Source organism: Rhinopithecus roxellana, chromosome 12, assembly GCF_007565055.1.
Source record: "Rhinopithecus roxellana isolate Shanxi Qingling chromosome 12, ASM756505v1, whole genome shotgun sequence".
Lineage (NCBI taxonomy): Eukaryota > Metazoa > Chordata > Mammalia > Primates > Cercopithecidae > Rhinopithecus > Rhinopithecus roxellana.
Window position 1 is genome coordinate 121853633 of NC_044560.1, and position 21808 is coordinate 121875440.

At 42.2% G+C, this 21808-nt stretch overlaps 1 protein-coding gene across 1 annotated transcript in view; it reads right to left on the reverse strand.

The window, feature by feature from the left end:
• The window catches only part of ZSWIM5 (zinc finger SWIM-type containing 5), a 191331-nt gene that overhangs the window by 24140 nt on the left and 145383 nt on the right, over positions 1-21808 (reverse strand). Inside the window, exons 3-5 of the mRNA XM_030913688.1 lie at positions 14280-14428; positions 12788-12938; positions 4521-4700 (exon numbers count right to left, since the gene is read on the reverse strand). Coding sequence (XP_030769548.1) covers positions 4521-4700; positions 12788-12938; positions 14280-14428 — 480 coding nt within the window. The remainder of the gene's footprint in view (positions 1-4520; positions 4701-12787; positions 12939-14279; positions 14429-21808) is intronic.

Consider the following 21808-nt stretch of genomic DNA (forward strand, 5'->3'; position numbering starts at 1 on the left):
TGGTCATTTCTTTAGAATTTAATATAGCCCATTGGGTACAGGCTCAGATGGTTGAAGGATATTATCATTCAAGTAGCACTGACAGTATTTACAGAAATTGCTTCTCCTTCATGTTGCCCTCACTGAAAGCACAATGACTATTCTACTGGCTGGAATCTAAGCTCATCTACTGCTGAACTGAGAATCCACTGGTCTGCTCAACCCACAGTGGACACTGGGCTCCCAATATATTTTTAAATTGATTAAATCAGCAAATAATTACTGCCTACTATACAGTAGGTACTGTTCTTAGTGCTTAGGACATACAAAGTCCCTGTCTTTATGGACCTTTACATTCAATTGGGGAGAGACAGTTAAGTAAATATATAGTGTATCAGATATATCATACAGTTATAAGTGCTATGAAAAAGTCTAAAGCAGAGTTATGGAGAAAAGCAAGCTGGGGTTAGGCAGGGGGTTATTGTTCCATTCATATATAGAATGGTCTCCAGGCAAAAGGAACAGCAAGTACTAAGTCCTAAGGCAGAAGTATATTTGGAGCGTTTGAGAACAGTGAGGAGGCCAGTATAGTTGGACGGAATGAGCAAGCAGGAGAATCACAGGAGATTAAGTCAGAGACATATTAGAGAACTAGATCATGGAGGGCCATGTAGGCCATGAGAAAAAGATGACTTGGGTTTTTGAGAAAGATGAGAGGCCACTGAAGAGCTCTGAGCTGTGAAGGTATATGATGGGACTTGCATTTCAAAAGGATAACTCTGGCAGCAGTATTGGGAACAGGTTATAAGGTGGAAGGGCAGAAGAAGGGGGAGCAATCAGGTGGGCACTACAATAATTTGTGAGAGATGATGGTAGCTGGCAGAGAAATAATGAGTGGAGATGATGAGCAGTAGTTGGATTCTGCATATATTTCAAAGATAAAGGCAATATATTGGATTTGCTCATGGATTAGAGCTGGGGTGAGAGAGAGTAAAGAATTAAGAATGACTCCAAGGTTTTTAAGAGAGGTGCCATATACGGAGACAGGAAGACTACAAGAGGAGCAGGTTCGGGTGGGGCTTGAGGGGTAGGAATCCTACTGAGATGCCTGTTAATAGATAAATGGAGATATCAGAAAGGCAGTCTGAATATCAAATATACATGTCTGGAGTTGAGAGGAAAGGTCTGGGCAAGATCTATATATACGAGTTGTTAGTATTTAGATGATTACTAAAACAATGCAGCCAACGAAGAAGTATAGAAAGAGGGTGGTGGCCAGGCACGGTGGTTCACTTCTGTAATCCCAGCACTTTGAGAGGCGGAGGTAGGCGGATCACAAGGTCAGGAGTTCGAAACCAGCCAGGCTAACATAGTGAAACCCCATCTCTACTAAAAATACAAAAATTATCAGGCGTGGTGGTGGGCACCTGTAATCCTAGCTGCTCAGGAGGCTGAGGCAGGAGAATCACTTGAACCTGGGAGGCAGAGGTTGTGGTGAGCCAAGACCACACCATTGCACTCCAGCCTGGGCAACAGAGCAAGACTCCGTCTCAAACAAAAAAAAAAAAAAAAGAAAGAGAGGTGGTCTGATGACAGATCCCTGGGCACTATGGCATTTTAGGTTGGGAAGTGGGGAAGAGACAGTAAAGAGACTTAGAAGGAATGGCCAATGAAGTAAGGAGAACTGAGAGAGAATGGTTTCTTGGAAGTCAAATGACAAAGAAGTTTCAAGGAGAGTGTGACCAATGTGTCAAACAGTGCTGATAGGTCAAGTAAGGTTATGACTGAGAACTACTAGATTTAGCAACAGTTAGCATTAGTAACTGATACAAGAGCTGTTTCAGTAGTGGTAGGGATTGAAAGCCTGACTTGGAGTGAATTCAAGGGAGATTAAGAACAGAAGAAATGGAGATGGCAAATCTGTACTATTCTTTTTAATTGATTTTTCCTAATTCTACCACCCATTTCTACCACCCAGAGAGGCAGGTGGAGTCACAAGAGTGTTTTCTGTTTTGTTTTGGTAAACAAAACAAAAACCTGTAAAACCCTGTCTTACACAGTAAGACAAAAATTCCTACTGGATCAAAGAATTACTGAAATTGGGATACTAAAGAAAAGCTATCAAGAATGATGGTGGTAACTGGTGATGCATGAAGAGGGTGTAGTTTTTGGTAATGTCAAGGTTTAGGGTATGATTTTGGGGTTGAATGGTTAAGTTATGGTGGAGGATGAAACTACTGGAAAAGAGGAGATCAAATAATTGAGAGGCCAGGGTATTGAAAGGGTCATCTATGTGGCTACTGAAGTCATCAAGAATTATGATGGAAATCAGTGTGGTGGCTCATGCCTATAATCCCAGCACTTTGGGAGGCCAAGGCAGGAGGATTGCTTGAGCTCAGGAGTTCGAGACTAGCCTGCGCAACATGACGAAACCATCTCTACAAAAAATACACACACACACACACAAATTTGGCTGAGAGTGGTGGCTCACGCCGGTAGTCCCAACTACTCGGCAGGCTGAGATGGGAGGATCACTGAAGTCTGGGAGACGGAAGTTGCAGTGAGATGAGACCACGCCACTTCACTCTAGCGTGGGTGACAGTGAGACCCAGTCTCAAAAAATAATAATAATAATAATAAAAAGAATTATGATAGGAATAGTGATAGAAAGTAGTATTAGTAAGCCAATAGCTAAAAATCTTCAAGGAATGAGAGGGATTGACCCAGAGGTCTACAGATGACAAAAACCAGCAGGGTGGCAGACAGTATAGTTTGATGGCATAAACTTAAACCTGGGGTATTTTAAGAAGGTAGGAAGGAGAATTACGTAGAAATGACTATGAAGAATAGGCAGGAATCAACTGCTTCTCCAGCCCCAAAGGTAAAGGGATGTGAGAGAGGTATCAATCACAACCTGAGAAGGCTTTAGAAGAAGCAACATCTTCAAAGGAGAGCTAACAACAACAAAGAACCAATATATTATGACAGGAAGAAACTGCAAGACCAGGCTGGGTGCGGTGGCTCACGCCTGTAATACTAGCACTTTGGGAGGCCAAGACGGGCAGATCACTTGAGGAGTTTGACACAAGCCTGGCCAATATGGTGAAACCCTGTATCTACCAAATATACAACAATTAGCCAGGTGTGGTGGCCCGCGCCTGTAGTCCCAACTACTCAGGAAGCTGAGGCAGGAGAATTGCTTGAATCTGGAAGGCGAAAGTTGCAGTGAGCTGAGATCACACTACTGCACTCCAGCCTGGGCAACAGAACAAGGCATGTGTTTGTATGCATTTGACCCTCTCTATGCTATTCAAAGCCACTATCAAAGAGATGCCTTCCTGTGTTGTGGAAGCTAGATGAGTTCCAGGAAAGGGTAAATAAGTGGCAAAATTGTAGCCTTTTCATCTTCCATTACCTTAGTTGTCTTAAATATACTGACAACTAATTATGGTACAGAAGAAGACCAAACAAAAACAATAATTTTCGTGATTTCCTCCTTGAGACTGAAAATACCAATGGAGTTATTTAAAATAAAAGGAACTGCCAGGGGCAGTGGCTCACGACTGTAATCCCAGCACTTTGAGAGGTTGAGGTGGGTGGATAACCCAAGGTCAGGAGTTCGAGACCACGCTGGCCAACATGGCAAAACCCTGTCTCTACTAAAGATACAAAAATTAGCCAGGCGTGGTGGCTGTCACACCTGCAATCTCAGCTACTTGGGAGGCTGAGGCATGAGAATCGCTTGAACCCTGGAGGCAGAGGTTGCAGTGAGCCAAGATCGCACCACTGTACTCCAGCCTGGGGGATAGAGCAAGACCTTGTCTCCAAATAAAATAAAATAAAATAAAATAAAATAAAAGGAACCAATTGTAAAATCAGTGTCTGATAAAATCTTCTCCCAATAAAGGCTCTCAATAGGCTAAAGAATAATCAATTGACAACATCAAATAGACTGAATTAGTTGAACTAAAACTGATACGAATGCTGATGTCAAGTGATATCTGCAGGCCAGTGGGCTCAAAAGGTGGAGTGTATGGTATCACTGTACTGGAAGTGTCTTAAAATGGGGCAGGAATCCTACCAATAATATGGGAGGATGATCCCATCCAGTTATTTGCTGTATAAAAATTTGAGGAAAACAGAAGTAAGAAAAGTTATGGTCAGGACACTTTTTAAAACTGCTTTTTATAAGTCTTTTGTTCTCCCCTAAGTTAGGTCTGAGCTAAAACCAACCCCAACTGAAGCATTAGACAGGAAGAATCTGAAGAGTAGACCAGGAGTCATGCAGAGGGCTCTAGGACATTATGCTAGGCACTGTAAGGACACTCTAGATGTGGAAAAGGACAGCAACTCAATGTCAAAGATAAAAGCTTATCCTTACTTAAGGTTCGGCATTTCAAGATGAATAAAAACACAGGCTTTTCTTATTTATAATGGCAATTCTGACAGCCAAAAGGCTATCCAGCTACCATTGTTCTAAGTTTACCCTCCCACCTTTCGAAGTTCCAGGTACAAAGAGCCTAAAAGGACACTTGGCTCACCTGGGCTGTGAATGGCATTCTGGGGAAGTGCATTGGTGATGTTGGGCAGCTCATGTCCATAGTTTCCATCCTCCAGGGGACAGACATCCAGGTCGCTCCACTTCTGCAGCTGTTGCAGCCAGCAGGATTTCTCCTCCAGTTTGCAGTGTGGATTTAAAATTATGCACACCCATAAAGCCCCTGGAAAATAAAGCAACCCATATTCTTAACATCTCTCCTTTGATGTGTGTGTAAGCCTTAATGTTTCAGTTTCATTTTTAGATAGTAGAGAAACTCTCCAAAGCATTAACTTTTCTTAATATAAAAAATTTGCTAAGATTTTTAGAACTGGCTTGTTTTTCCTTCCCAACACTTCCTTAAAGTAGAGTGACTATCTTATTTGAATCTGTGTGCCTGTGATATAAAGACAGACTTAGGCTTGAACTCTGAGCTCAAATCTGCAGTGTAATAAATATTTATTAAGAGCCTTCTATGTTAAGGCTCTGTGCTGGTGAATAAAACAGACACTGTTCCTACCCTTGAGGAACTGTCTAGTGAGGGAGACAGATAAACAAACATAATTCCATTTGAATATGATAAGTATTAAGATAAAGATATGTTCAGGGTATGAAAGCAGCACAGAGGAAGGGCAGTTAGTACAAGGACACGGTTGGAAGCAAGGAAGTCAGAAAAGGTTTTATTTTTTTGCTTAGCTGAACTTCCTGAGCTTCATCAAATCATTCAATTGTAAAACTGAGATCATAAAAATACCTACTTTGTAGGGATATTGTGAGAATTAAATGAGATAACCTTTGTCAAGAGTCTAGCATATTACCTAGCACATGGTAGAATCTTAGTATTTGCTTATCCAAAAAAAATAATGTATTTGGACTTGGATTTTCAAACTGCTGATAACTTGTGATGCCTTAAAACTACTCCTTTCTTGGGATTTTTTTTTTGAGACGAAGTCTCGCTCTTTCCCCCCAAGCTGGAGTGCGATGGGGCGATCTTGGCTTACTGCAACCTCCGCCTCCTGAGTTCAAGCGATTCTCCTGCCTCAGTGCCCCACCCCCACACCCCACCCCGAGTAGCTGGGATTACAGGCGCCTGCCACCACGCCTGGCTAATTTTTGTATTTTGTCGCCCAGGCTGGAGTGCAGCGGCGCGATGTCAGCTCACTGCAAGCTCTGACTCCCGGGTTCACGTCATTCTCCTTCCTCAGCCTCCCAAGTAGCTGGGACTACAACTGCCCGCCAAGCCTGGCTAATTTTTTGTATTTATAGTAGAGACGGGGTTTCACCGTGTTAGCCAGGATGGTCTCGATGTCCTGATCTCATGATCTGCCCACCTTGGCCTCCCAAAGTGCTGGGATTACAGGTGGCGCAACTGGCTGCAGTGTGTCTTAATATAAACATCCTTTAGGATGTAGTTACATCCATGGATGGAAGTACATTTGGACACTATCTCAAAGCCTCTGAAAGCCAAATAGGAATGTTTTAAAAAGCCATATTAGCCTCAATTTCAGATATTAATTGAAGATGAAAATTAATTTCTGGCTGGGTGCTGTGGCTCACACTTATAAACCCAGCGCTTTGGCAGGCCAAGGAGGGCAGATCACTTGAGATCAGGATTTTGAGACCAGCCTGGGCAACACGGTGAAACGCTGTCTCTCCCAAAAATACAAAAAATTAGCTGGGCATGGTGGTGCGCACTCAGCTGGTCCCAGCTACTCAGGAGGCTGAGGTGGGAGGATTGTTTGAGCCCAGGAGGTGGAAGTTACAGTGAGCCGAGATCACACCACTGCATTCCAGCATGGGTGACTGAAAAAAAAAGAAAAAAAAACCCTCATTTCTACTGTTTCAATTCAATTTTTTAAATGTACCATGAAAAAGAAACTATATGATATGTTGGGTACAGTGGCTCACACCTGTAATCCCAGCACTTTGGGAGGCAGAGGTGGGCTGATCACCTGAGATCGTGAGTTCAAGACCAGCCTGACCACCATGGAGAAACCCTATCTCTACTAAAAATACAAAAAATTAGCCAGGTGTGGTGGTGCATGCCTGTAATGCCAGCTACTTGGGAGGCTGTGGTAGGAGAATCGCTTGAACCTGGTAGGTAGAAGTTGCAGTGAGACGAGATCCTGCCATTGCACTCCAGCCTGGGCAACAAGAGCGAAACTCCGTTTCAAAAAAAAAAAAAGGAACTAATACTTACAACAGTAACTCTTTAGGGGATTATAGTAACATTTATTTTAGAGTTTAAGAAGGGATTTTCATCTATAGTATAGAAACAGATTTTCATATTTAATCTTCACAGGTAAAAAAGAGGACCAAAAAAGAAGCTACTAAATCTGGCAACTTCAGAAGAACTCTGGTGATCTTAGGAATGGCAAAATCAATAGGATAATAGGAAGGGAAAACAGATTGGGTGAGATGAGAGGCTTAAGAGGTAAAGAAACAGGGTGCTAATTCTAGTTCTGGAGGAGTTCCTATTTCCTAGGCATTTTGATATTAAGAAGGGGATCCTGGCCGGGCGCGGTGGCTCATGCCTGTAATCCCAGCACTTTGGGAGGCGGAGGTGGCTGGATTGCTTGAGGTCAAGAGTTCGAGACCAGCCTGGCCAACGTGGCAAAACCCCATCTCTACTAAAAATACAAAAAATTAGCCAGGCATCATGGTGTGTGCCTATAATCCCAGTTACTCAGGACACCAAGGCAGGAGAATCTCGAGTCCAGGAGGCAAAGCTTGTAGTGAGCCAAGATTGAGCTATTGCACTCCAGCCTGGGCGACAGAGCGAGACTCTGTTTAAAAAAAAAAAAAAAAAAAAAAAAAAAAAATCCCTAGAAAGTGAGCACAAGTACTTTCACCTGTAAGTTAAAAATGAGTTTTCTGTCTTATTAATTACGTCCTTATAAATTTGTTTCAATACAATTACAACCCTGAGAAAGAGACAAAGCAAAAAATCCTACCAGTTGCCTGTATAAAACAGCACTCACAGGACTGTTATCAGTATCCAGAAGCATATTTTCCTACAATTTGCAAAAAAGTGTTCGCTGGGTACAGTGTCTCATGCTTGTAATACTAGTGCTTGGGGAGGCTGAGGTGGGAGGATCACAAGGCCAGGAGTTTGAGATCAGCCTGGGCAACACAGTGAGATTGTATCTTTACAAAAAATTAGAATCGGCTGAACGTGGTAGCCTGTACCTGTAATCCTAGCTACTTGGGAAGCTGAGGTGGAAGTATTTCTTGAGCCCAGGAGTTTGAGTTGCAGTGAGTTATGATCACACCACTGTATTCCAGCCTAGGGGACAGTGAGATCCTGTCTCAAAGTAAATCAATAAAAAGACATTTGGCTTGGGCTTGGTGGCTCATGTCTGTGGTCCCAGCACTTTGGGAGGCCGAGGCAGGTGGATCACTGGAGTTCAGGAGTTTGAGACCGGCCTCGCCAACATGGTGAAAGCCTGTCTCTACAAAAGTAGAAAAATTAGCTGGGCGTGGTGGTGTGCACCTGTAGTCCCAGCTACTTGGGAGGCTGAGGCAGGAAAATCAAGTGAACCGAGGAGGCAGAGGTTGCAGTGAGCTGAGATCGCACCACTGCACTCCAGACTGGGCAACAGAGTGAGACTCTTTCTCAGAAAACAACAAAAAATTTAAAAAGCATCAAAAACTCTAAGCAAAGGTAGCTACTATGGAAATTAAAATTTTACATAATTATTAAATATTAAATATAATAATAAAATAATAGCTATCCTTGATTTCATCACCTAGGGATTAAGGTGTTAAGCACTTTATCTCATTCAGTCCTCTAACTCTGAGGGTCAACAGGTGTTGATTTGGATGTAAAAGACAGAAAATAGGGAATCAAGGATAACCCTTAAATTTTCTTCTTGAGAAAAGATGGAGTCTCGCTCTGTCACCCAGGCTGGAGTGCAGTGGCATGATCTCAGCTCACTGCAATGTCTGCCTCCCAGGTTCAAGCAATTCTCCTGCCTCAGCCTCCTGAGTAACTGGGATTATAGGCACCCGCCACCATGCCCGGTTAATTTTTTTTTTTTATGTTTTTTTTATTTTTTAGATGGAGTCTCACTCTGTCACCCAGGCTGGAGTGGCACGGTCTCAGCTCACTGCAAGCTCTGCCTCCCGGGTTCATGCCATTCTCCTGCCTCAGCCTCCCGAGTAGCTGGGACTACAGGTGCCCACCACCACGCCTGGCTAATTTTTTGTATGTTTAGTAGAGACAGGGTTTCACCGTGTCAGCCAGGATGGTCTCAATCTCCTGACCTCGTCATCCGCCCGCCTCAGCCTCCCAAAGTGCTGGGATTACAGGCGTGCGCCACCGCGCCTGGCCAATTTTTTGTATTTTTAGTAGAGACAGGGTTTCACCATGTTGGCCAGACTTGTCTTGAACTCCTGAACTCAGGCGATCTGCCCACCTTGGCCTCCCAAAGTGCGAGGATTACAGGTGTGATCCTAGCTCAATGGCGCCTGGCCATTGAGCAACAAGATAACACATCTTGATGCTATATATTGAGATGGCGACAACAAGTGGAAAATAAGGCTTTGGCAGGAAAATTAAGAGTTCTGTGATGTGTGTATTAAGTTGGAGATGTGATGGGCAGCTGGACACAGCCTGGAACTCAGGGGAAAGATCAGGGCTAGAGACATACATTTGTGATTTACCTGCATCTGGATAGTATTTAAAGCCATGGGACTGAATATATAATCATTTAGGTAAAGAATGTAAACAGGAAAGTGGATGCTGGGGGGCACTCAATATTTAGAAGGGTTGAGGAAATGCAGAGAAGTCTGCAAAGGTGACTGAATGAAAGTCACCAGGAACACAGTGGGGAAACCCAGTGGGTATGCAGTTATGGAGACCAAGACAAGAGTGTTTCAAAAAGAGTATGGGCATGTGGCTCGTGCCTATAATCCCAGCACTTTGGGAGATGGAGGTGGTAGAATTGCTTGAGGCTAGGAGTTCAAGACCAGCCTGGGCAATATAGCGAGAGCCTGTTGCTACAAAAGGAAGGGAAAAATAAAAGAGTATGGTCAAGTTTACTGAAAACCGCTAAGAATTTTGAAGTAAGATGAGAACAGAGAAGTGACTGTTGTATTTAGCAACATGGAAATTACTTGTGATTTCGACAACAGCTACTTCAGGAGACTGGCAGCAATGGGCAATGGAAACCCAACTGGAGTGGGCTCAAGAAAGAACGGAGGGGAGCAAATGGAAAGAGTGACCACAGATAATTTTTTAAAGAAGAGTTGTTTCAAAGGGGAGAAGAGAAATGGGTTAATAGTTGGTGGGGACAGTTGGGTCATCAAAGGAGTATTTTTTAAAATTTGAGATTAAAGATATTAGAGCAAGCAAGGCACGGTGGCTGATGCCTGTAATCCCAACACTTTGGGAGGCCGAGGCAGGTGGATCACCTGAGGTCAGGAGTTCGAGACCAGCCCGGCCAACATGGTGAAACCCCATCTCTACTAAAAATACAAAAATTAGCCAGGCATGGTGGTACACGCCTGTAGTTCCAGCTACTCAGGGGGCTGAGGCAGAAGAATTGCTTGAATCCAGGAGGCAGAGGTTGCAGTGAGCCAAGACTGTGCCACTGTACTCCATCCTGGGTGACAGTGAGACTCCGTCTCAAAAAAAAAAAAAAAAAAAAAAAAAGATACTAGAGCATATTTGTATGCTGATGGGAATAATCTTGTAGAGAGAGAAAAGTTAATAATGCCCAAGCAAAGAAATAATTGTAGCAGCAACATTCTTGAGAAAAGGAGATAGAACAGAACCCAGAGCAAACACGTAAGGGTTGGCCTTTCATGACAGCAGAGATACTTTATGGATTTTAACAAAGGAGAAGGCAAACCATATAGGTAGAGACATAGAAAGCATTAGTAGATTTGTAAGTGGGGAAATGATGAAACTTCATGTCTGATTGGTCCCAATTTCTCTAGTTCAGAAACAGAAAGTAGTGAGCCATTTCTCTCTATATTTGTAGTTCCTATAAACCCTGCCTAGGTTCTCCATAAGTGTATAGGTCTTGTGATCTGTAAGGAGCCCTAAGAATAGCTAGGGGAGCCCTTAGAATACTTAGGGGAAGCATGAATGCACTGTTCTAGTGTCTAACCTAATTAGCCTTCTCTAAGTGCAGTGGTTCTCAAAGTGTGGTCTCTGGATCAGCAGCATCAGCATCCCCTGGGAATTTGTTAGAAATGCAAATTCTCAGGCTCCACTCCAAACCTACTGAATCAGAAACTGGGGATAGGGCCCAGTGATCTGTTTAAACAAGTACTCCAGGTGATTCTGAAAGGTTTGAGAACCACTGTCTTAACAGAATGCTGAAGGTTTCTTGGAAGGCTGATATAGTAATTTGTTAGATATGAAAATGCCAGAAGCAAGAGTTTTTCATAATGAACCCAAGTATATAACAAGAACTTTAAAAGCACCAGGAGCCAACTCTACTTACTTCCTCCCAACTACCTTTGTCCCAAAGGCAAAGCCCAAGTCCACAGCACAATTCTGTGGTACAGAAATTAAGACATTCAGGCCTCAGATGAAACTGACTCTCCCAAGGCTAACTTCAAGTTCTTAAGGAATATGCACTTTGAAAAAAATAAAAGGACTTAAGATAGAATTGAGGGAGATGTTACAGAGGGGGATGTCAGACAGATTGGGCTTCCAGTGTTAGAGCCAAAACTTACCAGCGTGTGACCCTGAATTCAGGGTATGGAAGATTCTGAAAGCAGGGCGAGAAGTATTAGCATTGCAAAACTGGTCTTAGAGGAAGGGAATGCTAAAGAGAAATAATGGCCACAGAGGACTGCCTTGATAAGGGAGAAGCTAGAACAGTAAGGCCATTAGAAGGTCACAGTTCTAATTTAATCTAAACGTTTCAAGGGAGAATGGACACTACATTGCATTTTAAAGGTTGAGAAATCAAAATAAGTTGGTGACTGGATGTAGGGAATGAAAGAAAAATGAGTGCTTGGCAATAAGTTTGGTAACGTAAGGAATAGTGGTGCCAATAACAGTCACAAGAGCCTTTGTTTGTAAGAGAAAGCCCGAGTTCATTTTTGATTTCTCACTGGAAATGGTCAATGGACATCTACTCATGTGGGACTAAAACTCAGATGAGTACAAAGAAGCTAAAGGTGAAATGACCGTATAAGTAAGCTCTGAAGCTATGATATATATATATATATATATATATATTTTTTTTTTTTTTTTTTTTTTTTTGAGACGGAGTCTCGCTCTGTGGCCCAGGCTGGAGCGCAGTGGCCGGATCTCAGCTCACTGCAAGCTCCGCCTCCCAGGTTTACGCCATTCTCCTGCCTCAGCCTCCCGAGTAGCTGGGACCACAGACGCCCGCCACCTCGCCCAGCTAGTTTTTTGTATTTTTTAGTAGAGACGGGGTTTCACCGTGTTAGCCAGGATGGTCTTGATCTCCTGACCTCGTGATCCGCCTGTCTCGGCCTCCCAAAGTGCTGGGATTACAGGCTTGAGCCACCGTGCCCGGCCATATATATATATATTTTGAGACGGAGTCTTGCTCAGTCGCCCAGGCTGGAGTGTGGTGGCAATATCTCGGCTCACTGTAAGCTCCGCCTCCCAGGTTCACACCATTCTCCTGCCTCAGCCTCCAGAGTAGCTGGGACTACAGGCGCCCGCCACTACGCCCGGCTAATTTTTTTGTATTTTTAATAGAGACAGGGTTTCACTGTGTTAGCCAGGATGGTCTCGATCTCCTGACCTTGTGATCTGCCCATCTCAGCCTCCCAAAGTGCTGAGATTACAGGCGTAAGCCACCGTGCCTGGCCTGAAGCTATGATATTTTTTAAAAAGTCATGAAGGGAATATGGAAAAGGAAGAATAGAAGGTCAAGTCCAAGTATTGGAAATTGCCCTATGTCTTAAAGGTCTGGCTGGGAGTGATACAGAAGAGCAGACTCGGGGAAAGCAACAAAAGTGAGGCTGATAAGTATTTGGAGAGCCAGGCTACTGCCATGCAACAGAAGCCAAGCAAAGAGGTTTTCTCTCAACAAAGGTTTCCACCTTTATGGTAACATCTGGAACAAAATGCTTGATGTCAATAGCAAAGCACAATGCTTTGGAAAAAACAAAAGTGAGTTCAGTGTTACTCTGGGTGGCCCTTGTAGAGCCTAAGACTTCTACCAGTTGGACTTAGCAAGATCCATGCAATGATTGATGGCAAGGGTTCATAAACACTGTTGCCACACGGCAAGATGGTAGGACGAAGCACTTCTCTGAACGATGGGAACTTACCTAGCTCATCCCAGAGCTGCCTGCACTTGTCTGTCATGTTTGTTCCTTGCTGCCTCCAGAGCGTGAGTCGTGGGTCAGCCATAAACTGCTCAGTTATTAGTGTCAGCATCCTTGCTCCATTGGAATCTCTCATCCGCAGCATTTCTCGAACCTGACACATAAGAAGTGGCAAGGGATTGGTGATTGTGCATCACAAAAAAGTAGGAGGAGAAGGAAGTGGGGGAGGGGGAAGTGAAGATGAAGTATCTGAGTACACCATATCCAAAAGAGCCAGAAAGAAGGCCTCTTGTTCTGTAAGCAAGATCTCTGCATGTACCAAGAAAGCCTGATGTTCACAATGAGATACCATTTCACACCCACTAGGATGGCTAGAATTAAAAAGTCAGATAACAAGTGTTGGACAGGATGCAAAGAAATTGACACACCATACACTGTTGGTAGGAACGTAAAATGATACAGCCACCTTAGAAAACAGACTGGCAGTTCCTCAAATGATTAAGCATAGAGTTACCATATGACCCATCAATTCCACTCCAAGAAAGAAATGAAAATACACGTCCACATAGAACCTTATACAAGAATGTTTATAGCAGCACTATTCATAATAGCCAAAAGGTGGAAACAACTCAAATGTTTACTAATAGATGAATGGATAAACAAAATGTAGGCTATCCACATTTTGAACAACAAATCCACATTTATTGTTCAGCCATAAAAAGGAATGAAGTACTGATTCATGCTATGACACCGATGAATCTTAAAAACATTATGCTGAGTGAAGGAAGCCAATCATAAAAGACTACATACTATATGAATGATTCCATTCATATGAAAGTCCAGAATAGGGAAATCTATAGAGACAGAAAGTAGATTAGTGGTTTCTTAGGGCTGGGGGAGGGAGACATAGAGGACAAGGGAGGGATAGGTAAGGGTATGGGTTTCTTTTTGAGGTGATGAAAATGTTCTTAAGTTGATTGTGGTGATGGCTGCATATAACTATGAATATATTAAAAAACACTGAACTGAACTTTAACACTTTAAATGGGTGAATTGTATAGTATATGAATTATATCTCACTGAAGGTATTAAGGGGAAAAAAAAAAAGAAAAGAAAAACAGCCTGCTGTGAGAGCCCCTAGTTTCAAAATACTAAGTGTCTTTAGGAACAATGTTGAAACTCTAGTCTTCAAGCTTCATCAGGTAGCACTGAATTAAAAGCAGAGGGAAGACAGTTTCCTTGCTAAAATGCCCCAGCAATACTAACTCATTTACAGAGCAGAGCAGAAGGAACAGGACTACCAGGCTGAGCTGGTAGGACTCCCTAGAGGCAACCTGCTCAGGTCTGGTCAGCCTCTCCCACTAGATTTCAAGTATTCAGTTCAGCTATGTCAAGTGAGCTAGGTATATTGCATGAAGCCTGAAGTGTGGTGTGCCCAGTCAAACTTAAGCTTCTCTTGTCAACAACAAAAGAAAAACACCTTTTCATATCTTACCTTGGCAAACATTGAGCTGAGTTGCTTTCCAGAGCCACAGTAACCGCCCTGGGAGAGAAAAAGCTTCACTTGTTCTTTCACCTGTTCTTCATCCAAATGCCAACAGTTTTCATCGTCAATGCTGGCCCCAGCTGTGGGGTCAGGGGCACCTATGAAGAATGGGAACAGTGAAATGAATCCCCAGAGTTCACATGCTACACATTCAGCTGGAGGGGCACTTTGTGAACATACTGAAATAGAGATGGGTCATTCTGCTTTAATATGGGTTTTGTCAACTATACAGTCCTAAACAAAATAAATAAATACACAAAATTAATTTTTCAAAAAGCCTAAATTAAAAGATCTAATGCTAGTTGCATGTTCACTTAAGTCTCAGTTATAGCTTCATCTAAGATCTACAGATACCACTGTAGGAGAAAAAAGGCCAGAAGAAATATACAATATGCAAATTGTGCATTTTTTTCCCCAGGGGAGTAACATTTTGTTTCTTCTTTTTGCTTTTCTATGAAGTTCAAATATGCCTTAATAGGCACACATTATTTTAAAATACAAATACATTCTTTGAACATGAAAAATTCTTTTCGTTTGTTTGTTTGAGACGGGGTCTCACTCTGTCGCCCAGGCTGCTGGAGTGCAGTAGCATGATCATGGTTCATTGCAGCCTCAAACTCCCAGGCTCAATCAATGCTTCCACCTCAGCCTCCCAAGTAACTGGCACCACAGGACAGGGCTACCACACCCAACTATTTTAAAACATTTTTTGTAGAGACAGGGTTTTGCCATGTTGCCCAGGCTGGTCTCAAATTCTTGGGCTCAAGCAATCCTCCCAACTCAAGTCTCCTGGGATTACAGGCCAAAAAAATTCTGTTTTTTAAAGTTCACTAGAAAACTGTCCCCTAAAGCATAGGTAGAGTTGCATACAGGGTGATATGATTTTATAAATTTATACAAAATATATTTTCATAGTGGGCTCACCTTGACAAAACCACTTAAAACATAGTTACAGTTACTTACATATCCCTGTCTCCTAGTAGTCTGTTAACTCCTTACTCACAGTTGAATCCCCAGTTGAATCCAAAGTTGTACCACCTATAGCATAGTGCTGATAATGTGACAAGCACTCTGGAAATGTCTGTGAAATGAAAACTGAATCATCTTTCACTCTGTTATAGACAGAGTGCTGTAACAATTTGTTTTTTTTTTTAATGTTAACTGACAAATAATTGCGTGTATATATGGGGTACAATGTAATGTTTTAATCTATGTATATACATTTTTGAGACAGAGTCTCACTCTGTCATCCAGGTTGGAGTGCAGTGGCACGATTTCGGCTCACTGCAACCTCCACCTCCCAGGTTCAAGTGATTTTTGTGCCTCAGCCTCCCAAGTAGCTGGGATTTCAGGCATGTGCCACCACACCTGGATAATTTTTGTATTTCTGGCAGAGATGGGGTTTTGCCATGTTGGCCAGGCTGGTCTCAAACTCCTGGCCTTAAGTGATCTGCCTGCCTTGGCCTCCCAAAGTGCTGGGATTACAGGCGTGAGCCACCGTGCCCGGCCTGACCTATGTATACATTATAGGAAGATTTGATGGAGCCAATTAACATACCCATCACCTCACCAGTTTGTCTTTTTTTTTTTTTTTGATGGGGTAAGAATGTTAAAAATATATTTTAGTAATTTTGAAATATACATTATTGGTTGGGTGCAGTGGCTTATGCCTGTAATCCCAGCACTTTGGGAGGCTGAGGCATGCGGATCACTTGAGGCCAGGAGTTTGAGACTAGCCTGGCCAACATGGTGAAACCCGTCTCTACCAAAAGTACAAAAATTAGCTGGGTGTGGTGGCAAATGCCTGTAATTCCAGCTACTTGGGAGACTGAGGCATGAGAATTGCTTAAACCTGGGAGGTGGAGGTTGCAGTGAGCCAAGATCATGCCACTGCATTCCCGCCTGAGCAACAGAGTGAGACCCTGTCTCAAAAAACAAGAAAAACGACAACATTATTATTAACTGTGGTCACCATGTAGTGCAATACATTACTAAAACTTACTCTGTGACAAATTTTTAGAAACCTACCTCCAAGTGACAACAGGCCATAAATCAATACTCTATAGGTGTGGTCATGCAATAGGTTACAAATTCATGTCATGTTTAATCAGTTTGCCTTACTCCTTGTCTCCCTATGTCAGAACTCTGCTTACATAAAATTTGGGTCAGCACAACAAAGCTACTCCTCTGCTATGCTTTGTTGTAGTACATCTTATTCTCTAGGGAATTAGGAGGGCTCACATATTCATTCATTCCACAAATACAAATTAACACATATGATCTGCCAGTTTATTGTATCTATTCTATGCTTCTTTTCTTCAAATGTTTTATTCTAAACACAGTTTTGTGTTGTTTTAGACAGGGTCTCATTCTGTTGCCCAGGCTGGAGTATAGTGGTGCGATCACGGCTAACTGCATCCTCAACCTCCTGTGCTCAAGTGATCTCATCACCTTAGCTTCCCAAGTAGCTGGGACTAAAGACATGCACCACTATGCCCAACTAATTTATTTTTAATTTTTTTGTAGAGATGGTGTCTTGCTATATTGCCCAGGCTGGTCTCAAACTTCTGGGCTGAAGAGATCCTCCTAAGTGTTAGGATTACAGGCATAACCCACCATACCTGGCCAAGTTTTTGAAAAAATAATTTCAACTCTTATTTTAGATTCAGGGGATATATGTACAGGTTATATGGGTATATTGTGTGATGCTGAGGTTTGGGATAAAAATGATCCCATCACCCAGGTAGTGAGCATAGTACCTAATAGGTACTTTTTCAGATCTTGTCCCTTCCTTTTCTCTCCGCTCAAGCAGTTCCCAATGTCTATTGTGCCCATCTTTATGACCATGTGTAACCAATGCTTAGCTTCCACTTATAAGTGAGAACATGCGGCATTTGGCTTCCTGTTTCTGAATTAATTTACTTAGGATAATGGCCTCCAGCTGCATCCACGTTACTGCCGAGGAAATTATTTTGGTCTTCTTTTTTTTTGGCTGCATTGAATTCCATGATGTATATGTACCACATCTTCTTTATCCAATCCACTGCTGTTGGGCAGCTAGGTTGATTCCACGTCTTTGCTGTTGTGAACATATGAGTGCCTGTATCTTTTTGGTAGAATGATTTATTCTCCTTTGGGCATATGCCCAGTAATGGGATTGCTGGGTGGCCTAGTAGTTCTAAGTGCTTTGAGAACTCTCCAAATAAACATAGTTCTGATCATAATCACTTCCCCGATCAAAAATATTCAGTCATGCCCTATTCTTACTAAATTATGTCCAAATGCCCTAGAATGGCATTCAAGGTCCACTATGCTCAGGCCCTATCTTTCATTTTTCGTCTTGTCTTCCCCTACACTTATGATATGCCTCAGCCAGAAACAGTGTTCCCAGAACTCAACCACATTGGCTTATGACATACTTTTTTTTTTTTTTTTTTTTTTTTCTTTTTTTTTTTTTGAGACGGAGTCTCACTCTGTCGCCGGGGCTGGAGTGCAGTGGCCGGATCTCAGCTCACTGCAAGCTCCGCCTCCCGGGTTCACGCCATTCTCCTGCCTCAGCCTCCCGAGTAGCTGGGACTACAGGCGCCCGCCACCTCGCCCGGCTAGTTTTTTTGTATTTTTTAGTAGAGACGGGGTTTCACCGTGTTAGCCAGGATGGTCTCGATCTCCTGACCTTGTGATCCGCCCGTCTCGGCCTCCCAAAGTGCTGGGATTACAGGCTTGAGCCACCGCGCCCGGCCGGCTTATGACATACTTTTCCTCCTCCTTCCTCTAACCTGTTCTTTGACCAAAAAACTCAACAGTTCTCACTGTCAATATTATTTCAGTTCCAGAGTCAGGGTTGCAATGAGAAACAGAAACCATAGGTCAGGCGTGGTGGCTCACACCTGTAATCCCAGCACTTTGGGAGGCCAAGGCGGGCAGATCACGAGGTCAGGAGATCGAGACCATCCTGGCTAACACGGTGAAACCCTGTCTCTACTAAAATACAAAAAATTAGACAGGCGTGGTGGCGGGCGCATGTAGTCCCAACTACTCAGGAGGCTGAGGCAGAAGAATGGTGTGAACCCGGGAGGTGGAGCTTGCAGTGAGCCGAGACCGGGCCACTGCACTCCAGCCTGGGTGACAGAGCGAGACTCCGTCTCAAAAAAAAAAAAAAAAAAAAAGACATCATAAAATTAGTGTACAGAGAGGCTAACACCGCTGAGGTTCATGTATTGCTAGTTTACCTGGCAATAGGAGCTTTCTTTTTTAACCTTTTCACTGAATTAGCCATATACTCCATTGCCACCTGACGAAAGTATGCCCATCTTATGCTCATGTGCTTGGCATATAAAGGCAATAACACTATTTTTTGTATTTGTATTCTCCTGATATTAATTCACTTACTAATTAACATTCTACATAGCACTTTATTATTACGTTCCTTAAATGTTCTTCATAGCACTTTATTATTACTTCTCTTGCACCTTGTTTTACATTAGAAATTTTGCATTTCTCATATATTCCCAACTAAGTTGAAATTTTTAAAAAATAGGAATTCATTTTTCTACTTCACAGTGCCAGGCTCATTACAGCACTGAGTTAATATTTACAGAATGAACAAATACACATCTCACTGACCATCTAGATTTAAGCACCACATAGGCATATATTGTGTCCTATGCTTCTTTTATATCCCAAAAGTGGCAAAGCAAAACAAATATACTCCTTATCCTTAAATATTTGTAAGTAACAAGAATTTATTCAGTTTTTCCTATACGCTATATGCTTTTTATACATATGCCCATTAGAATGTGTGCTCCTTGAGGGCAAAAGTTTTTGTTTGCTGGTATATTCACAATACATAGAAAATTGCCTGGCATATAGTAGGTGCTCAATAAATATTTATTGAATAAATTCCAAGGAACCTTCATAACAACTCTATGAGGCCATATTATTCTCCTAATTTTAAAATGAAGAAACTAAAGTTTAGACAGAGTAACTCAGATGTAAAGTATATCGGCCAGGATCTATATATTGGTCTCTCTCCAAAGCCTGTCTCTTTACTACAAGGCTATACTTTGGCCTTCAGTCTCATACTGCTGTGATTCACCAGTTGGTTTTAGGCCCCCTGAAGCTGTAACTGACGGTGTATCTAAAGATAGCCAAATCCCATCTTTTCTTGGCTTATTCTGCTACAAAGAATATGGAATTAGTCAGAATAATGCATTTTTCCCACAGTAAGGATAACTAGAGTTCTCATCAGTACAGTGATTCTCAGATATTAATATACAAAATAATTACTTGGGGTTTATGTGAAAAATGCAGGTTTTAGAGCCTAACTCCTAACAATTCTGGTTTTCAGGAGCTCCATAGAGATAAAACTGAGATAAACTAGGTTAATCCAAGAACTGGGTTGTTGAGTACCTTGGAGCTAAGGATTGGGGTTAGAATGAACAGCAATGGTGCTCCAGCAGCAGAGGGCAGAGATGGTTTGAATACCAATTCTGTCCCTTGGATGGTTAAGTTAGGATATGAAAAAGCAGAAACAGGCTCTAGTCTTTTAGGGGAGTCGGCCTTAAACAACTGGCTGGAAGTGTGGACTGATACCCTCTCCTCTAAGGGTTTGAAGGGGTATGGAAAAAAGCGGAGAACACTTGGCACCGAGGTGATAATAGTGGCAGTAGCTGGGGAAGAAATAAGGCACAGTTTATAAATACCTAGTGTGTATCTAAAGAAAACTGCTGGGACAGGGCTAGGACGAATCAAAACCTTGAGAGTTACTAACAGTACAACTTCACCTAAAACTTCAAAAGGGTTTATTTGATAGGAGAGAAAGGAAAGTAAATTGTACAAATGTTTGCTGGTCTACAATGGACCCCAGGAGATGAGAAACTGAGCTGCTAAAATGGGTGACAGCAGCAAAAAAGGAAGTGAGTTAATATTTGGGGCATCAAGGTAACAAACTACAAGGAGTTTGTGTGATTATTTGGGAAGAGAATAAACTGGCAAGAGACCCGATGGAGAATTTTCTAAGACATTTTCATTTCTAAGACATTTTCACTTATTCAGCCAATATTTATAGAGAGCCTCATATGTACAGAACCTGTGCCTGTGCCAAATACTGGATATATAATGGTAAACAAACCAGACACAGAGCTTATAGTTGGGGAGAGAGACCTTAAGTAAATAATCACATGTACACATTTTTGTGTGGAAAGGAAGAAGAGTCAAAGGCTTCTCTGAGAAAGTCAAGTTTAAGGTGACACTTGAAGAATAAATAGGAGTTAGCCTGGTAGAGAGTGGAAAAAATACTGTGTACTTTTTGTTCAAAAAAAGCATTACTTTGGTAATTAAATACAACTACAATAAGGGAGGGAGGATAGAAACAGGATGGGAAAGGAGGATATTCTCTCAAGGAGAGGGAATATTATGTGAAAATTCAGGCAAAAGGCAGATCATGCAAAGTTTTGCATGCCACAGAAATTTGGATTCGATCCTAACAGTAATAGGAGGCCACTGAAGGATTTTAAACAAGAAGTGATATGATAATACCTCCAGTTATAGAAAAGTCACTTTGGATGGTGGTGTGAAGAATGGAATAGAGGCGATTAATAGTGGAAATTGAAAGATCAGTTAGATGGCTACTATAGCAATTTACATGAGAGATTATAGTGGTTTGATTTAATAGGGAGAAGTAGAAAATTATGAAATATATTTCAGAGGTAAAATTAACAGATCTTGCAATGTATTGCATGTGGAATACACAAAAGACAGAGGTGTTAGGAGTAACTACAAGGTTTTCATCATGATTCCATGGCTAGATGGTGGTGCTATACGGTGAATACAGGAGGATAAATAAATTTGGGGAAGAAGATCATAAAATCACATTTGGGTATGTTGATCTTGGGATGCCTTTATGACATTAAATAGTTGGATACAGAGTCTAACGCTCAAAAGATATGGGCTGAAGAAATACATCTGTGAGGTTGGGCACAGTGGCTCATGCCTGTAATCCTAGCACTTTGGGAGGCCAAGGTGGGTGTGTTGTTTGAGCCCAAGAGCTCAAGACCAGCCTGCGCAACACAGTGAGACCCTGTCTCTACAAAAAATACAAAAATTAGCCAAGCATGGTGGCATGAGCCTGTAGTCCCAACTACTTGGGAGGCTGAGGTGGGAGGATCACCTGAGCCCAGGGAAACTGAGGCTGCAGTGAGCTGTGATTGTGCCACTGCATTCCAGCCTAGGTGACAGAGTAAGACTGCCTCAAAAAAAAAAAAAAAAAAAGAGAGAGAGAGAAAGAAATACATCTGTGAGTCATGGAATGTAGATAATATTTGAAGACAAGGATGTAACTGAGATTGCCTACAGAAATCATATAAAATAAGAAAAGGAGAAAATGTAAGATTAATTTATAAGAAATGTCAATATTCAAAGGTCAAATAGTACAGTAGAGGACAGCATTAAGGAATAAACAAGGGCACAAATCATTTAAC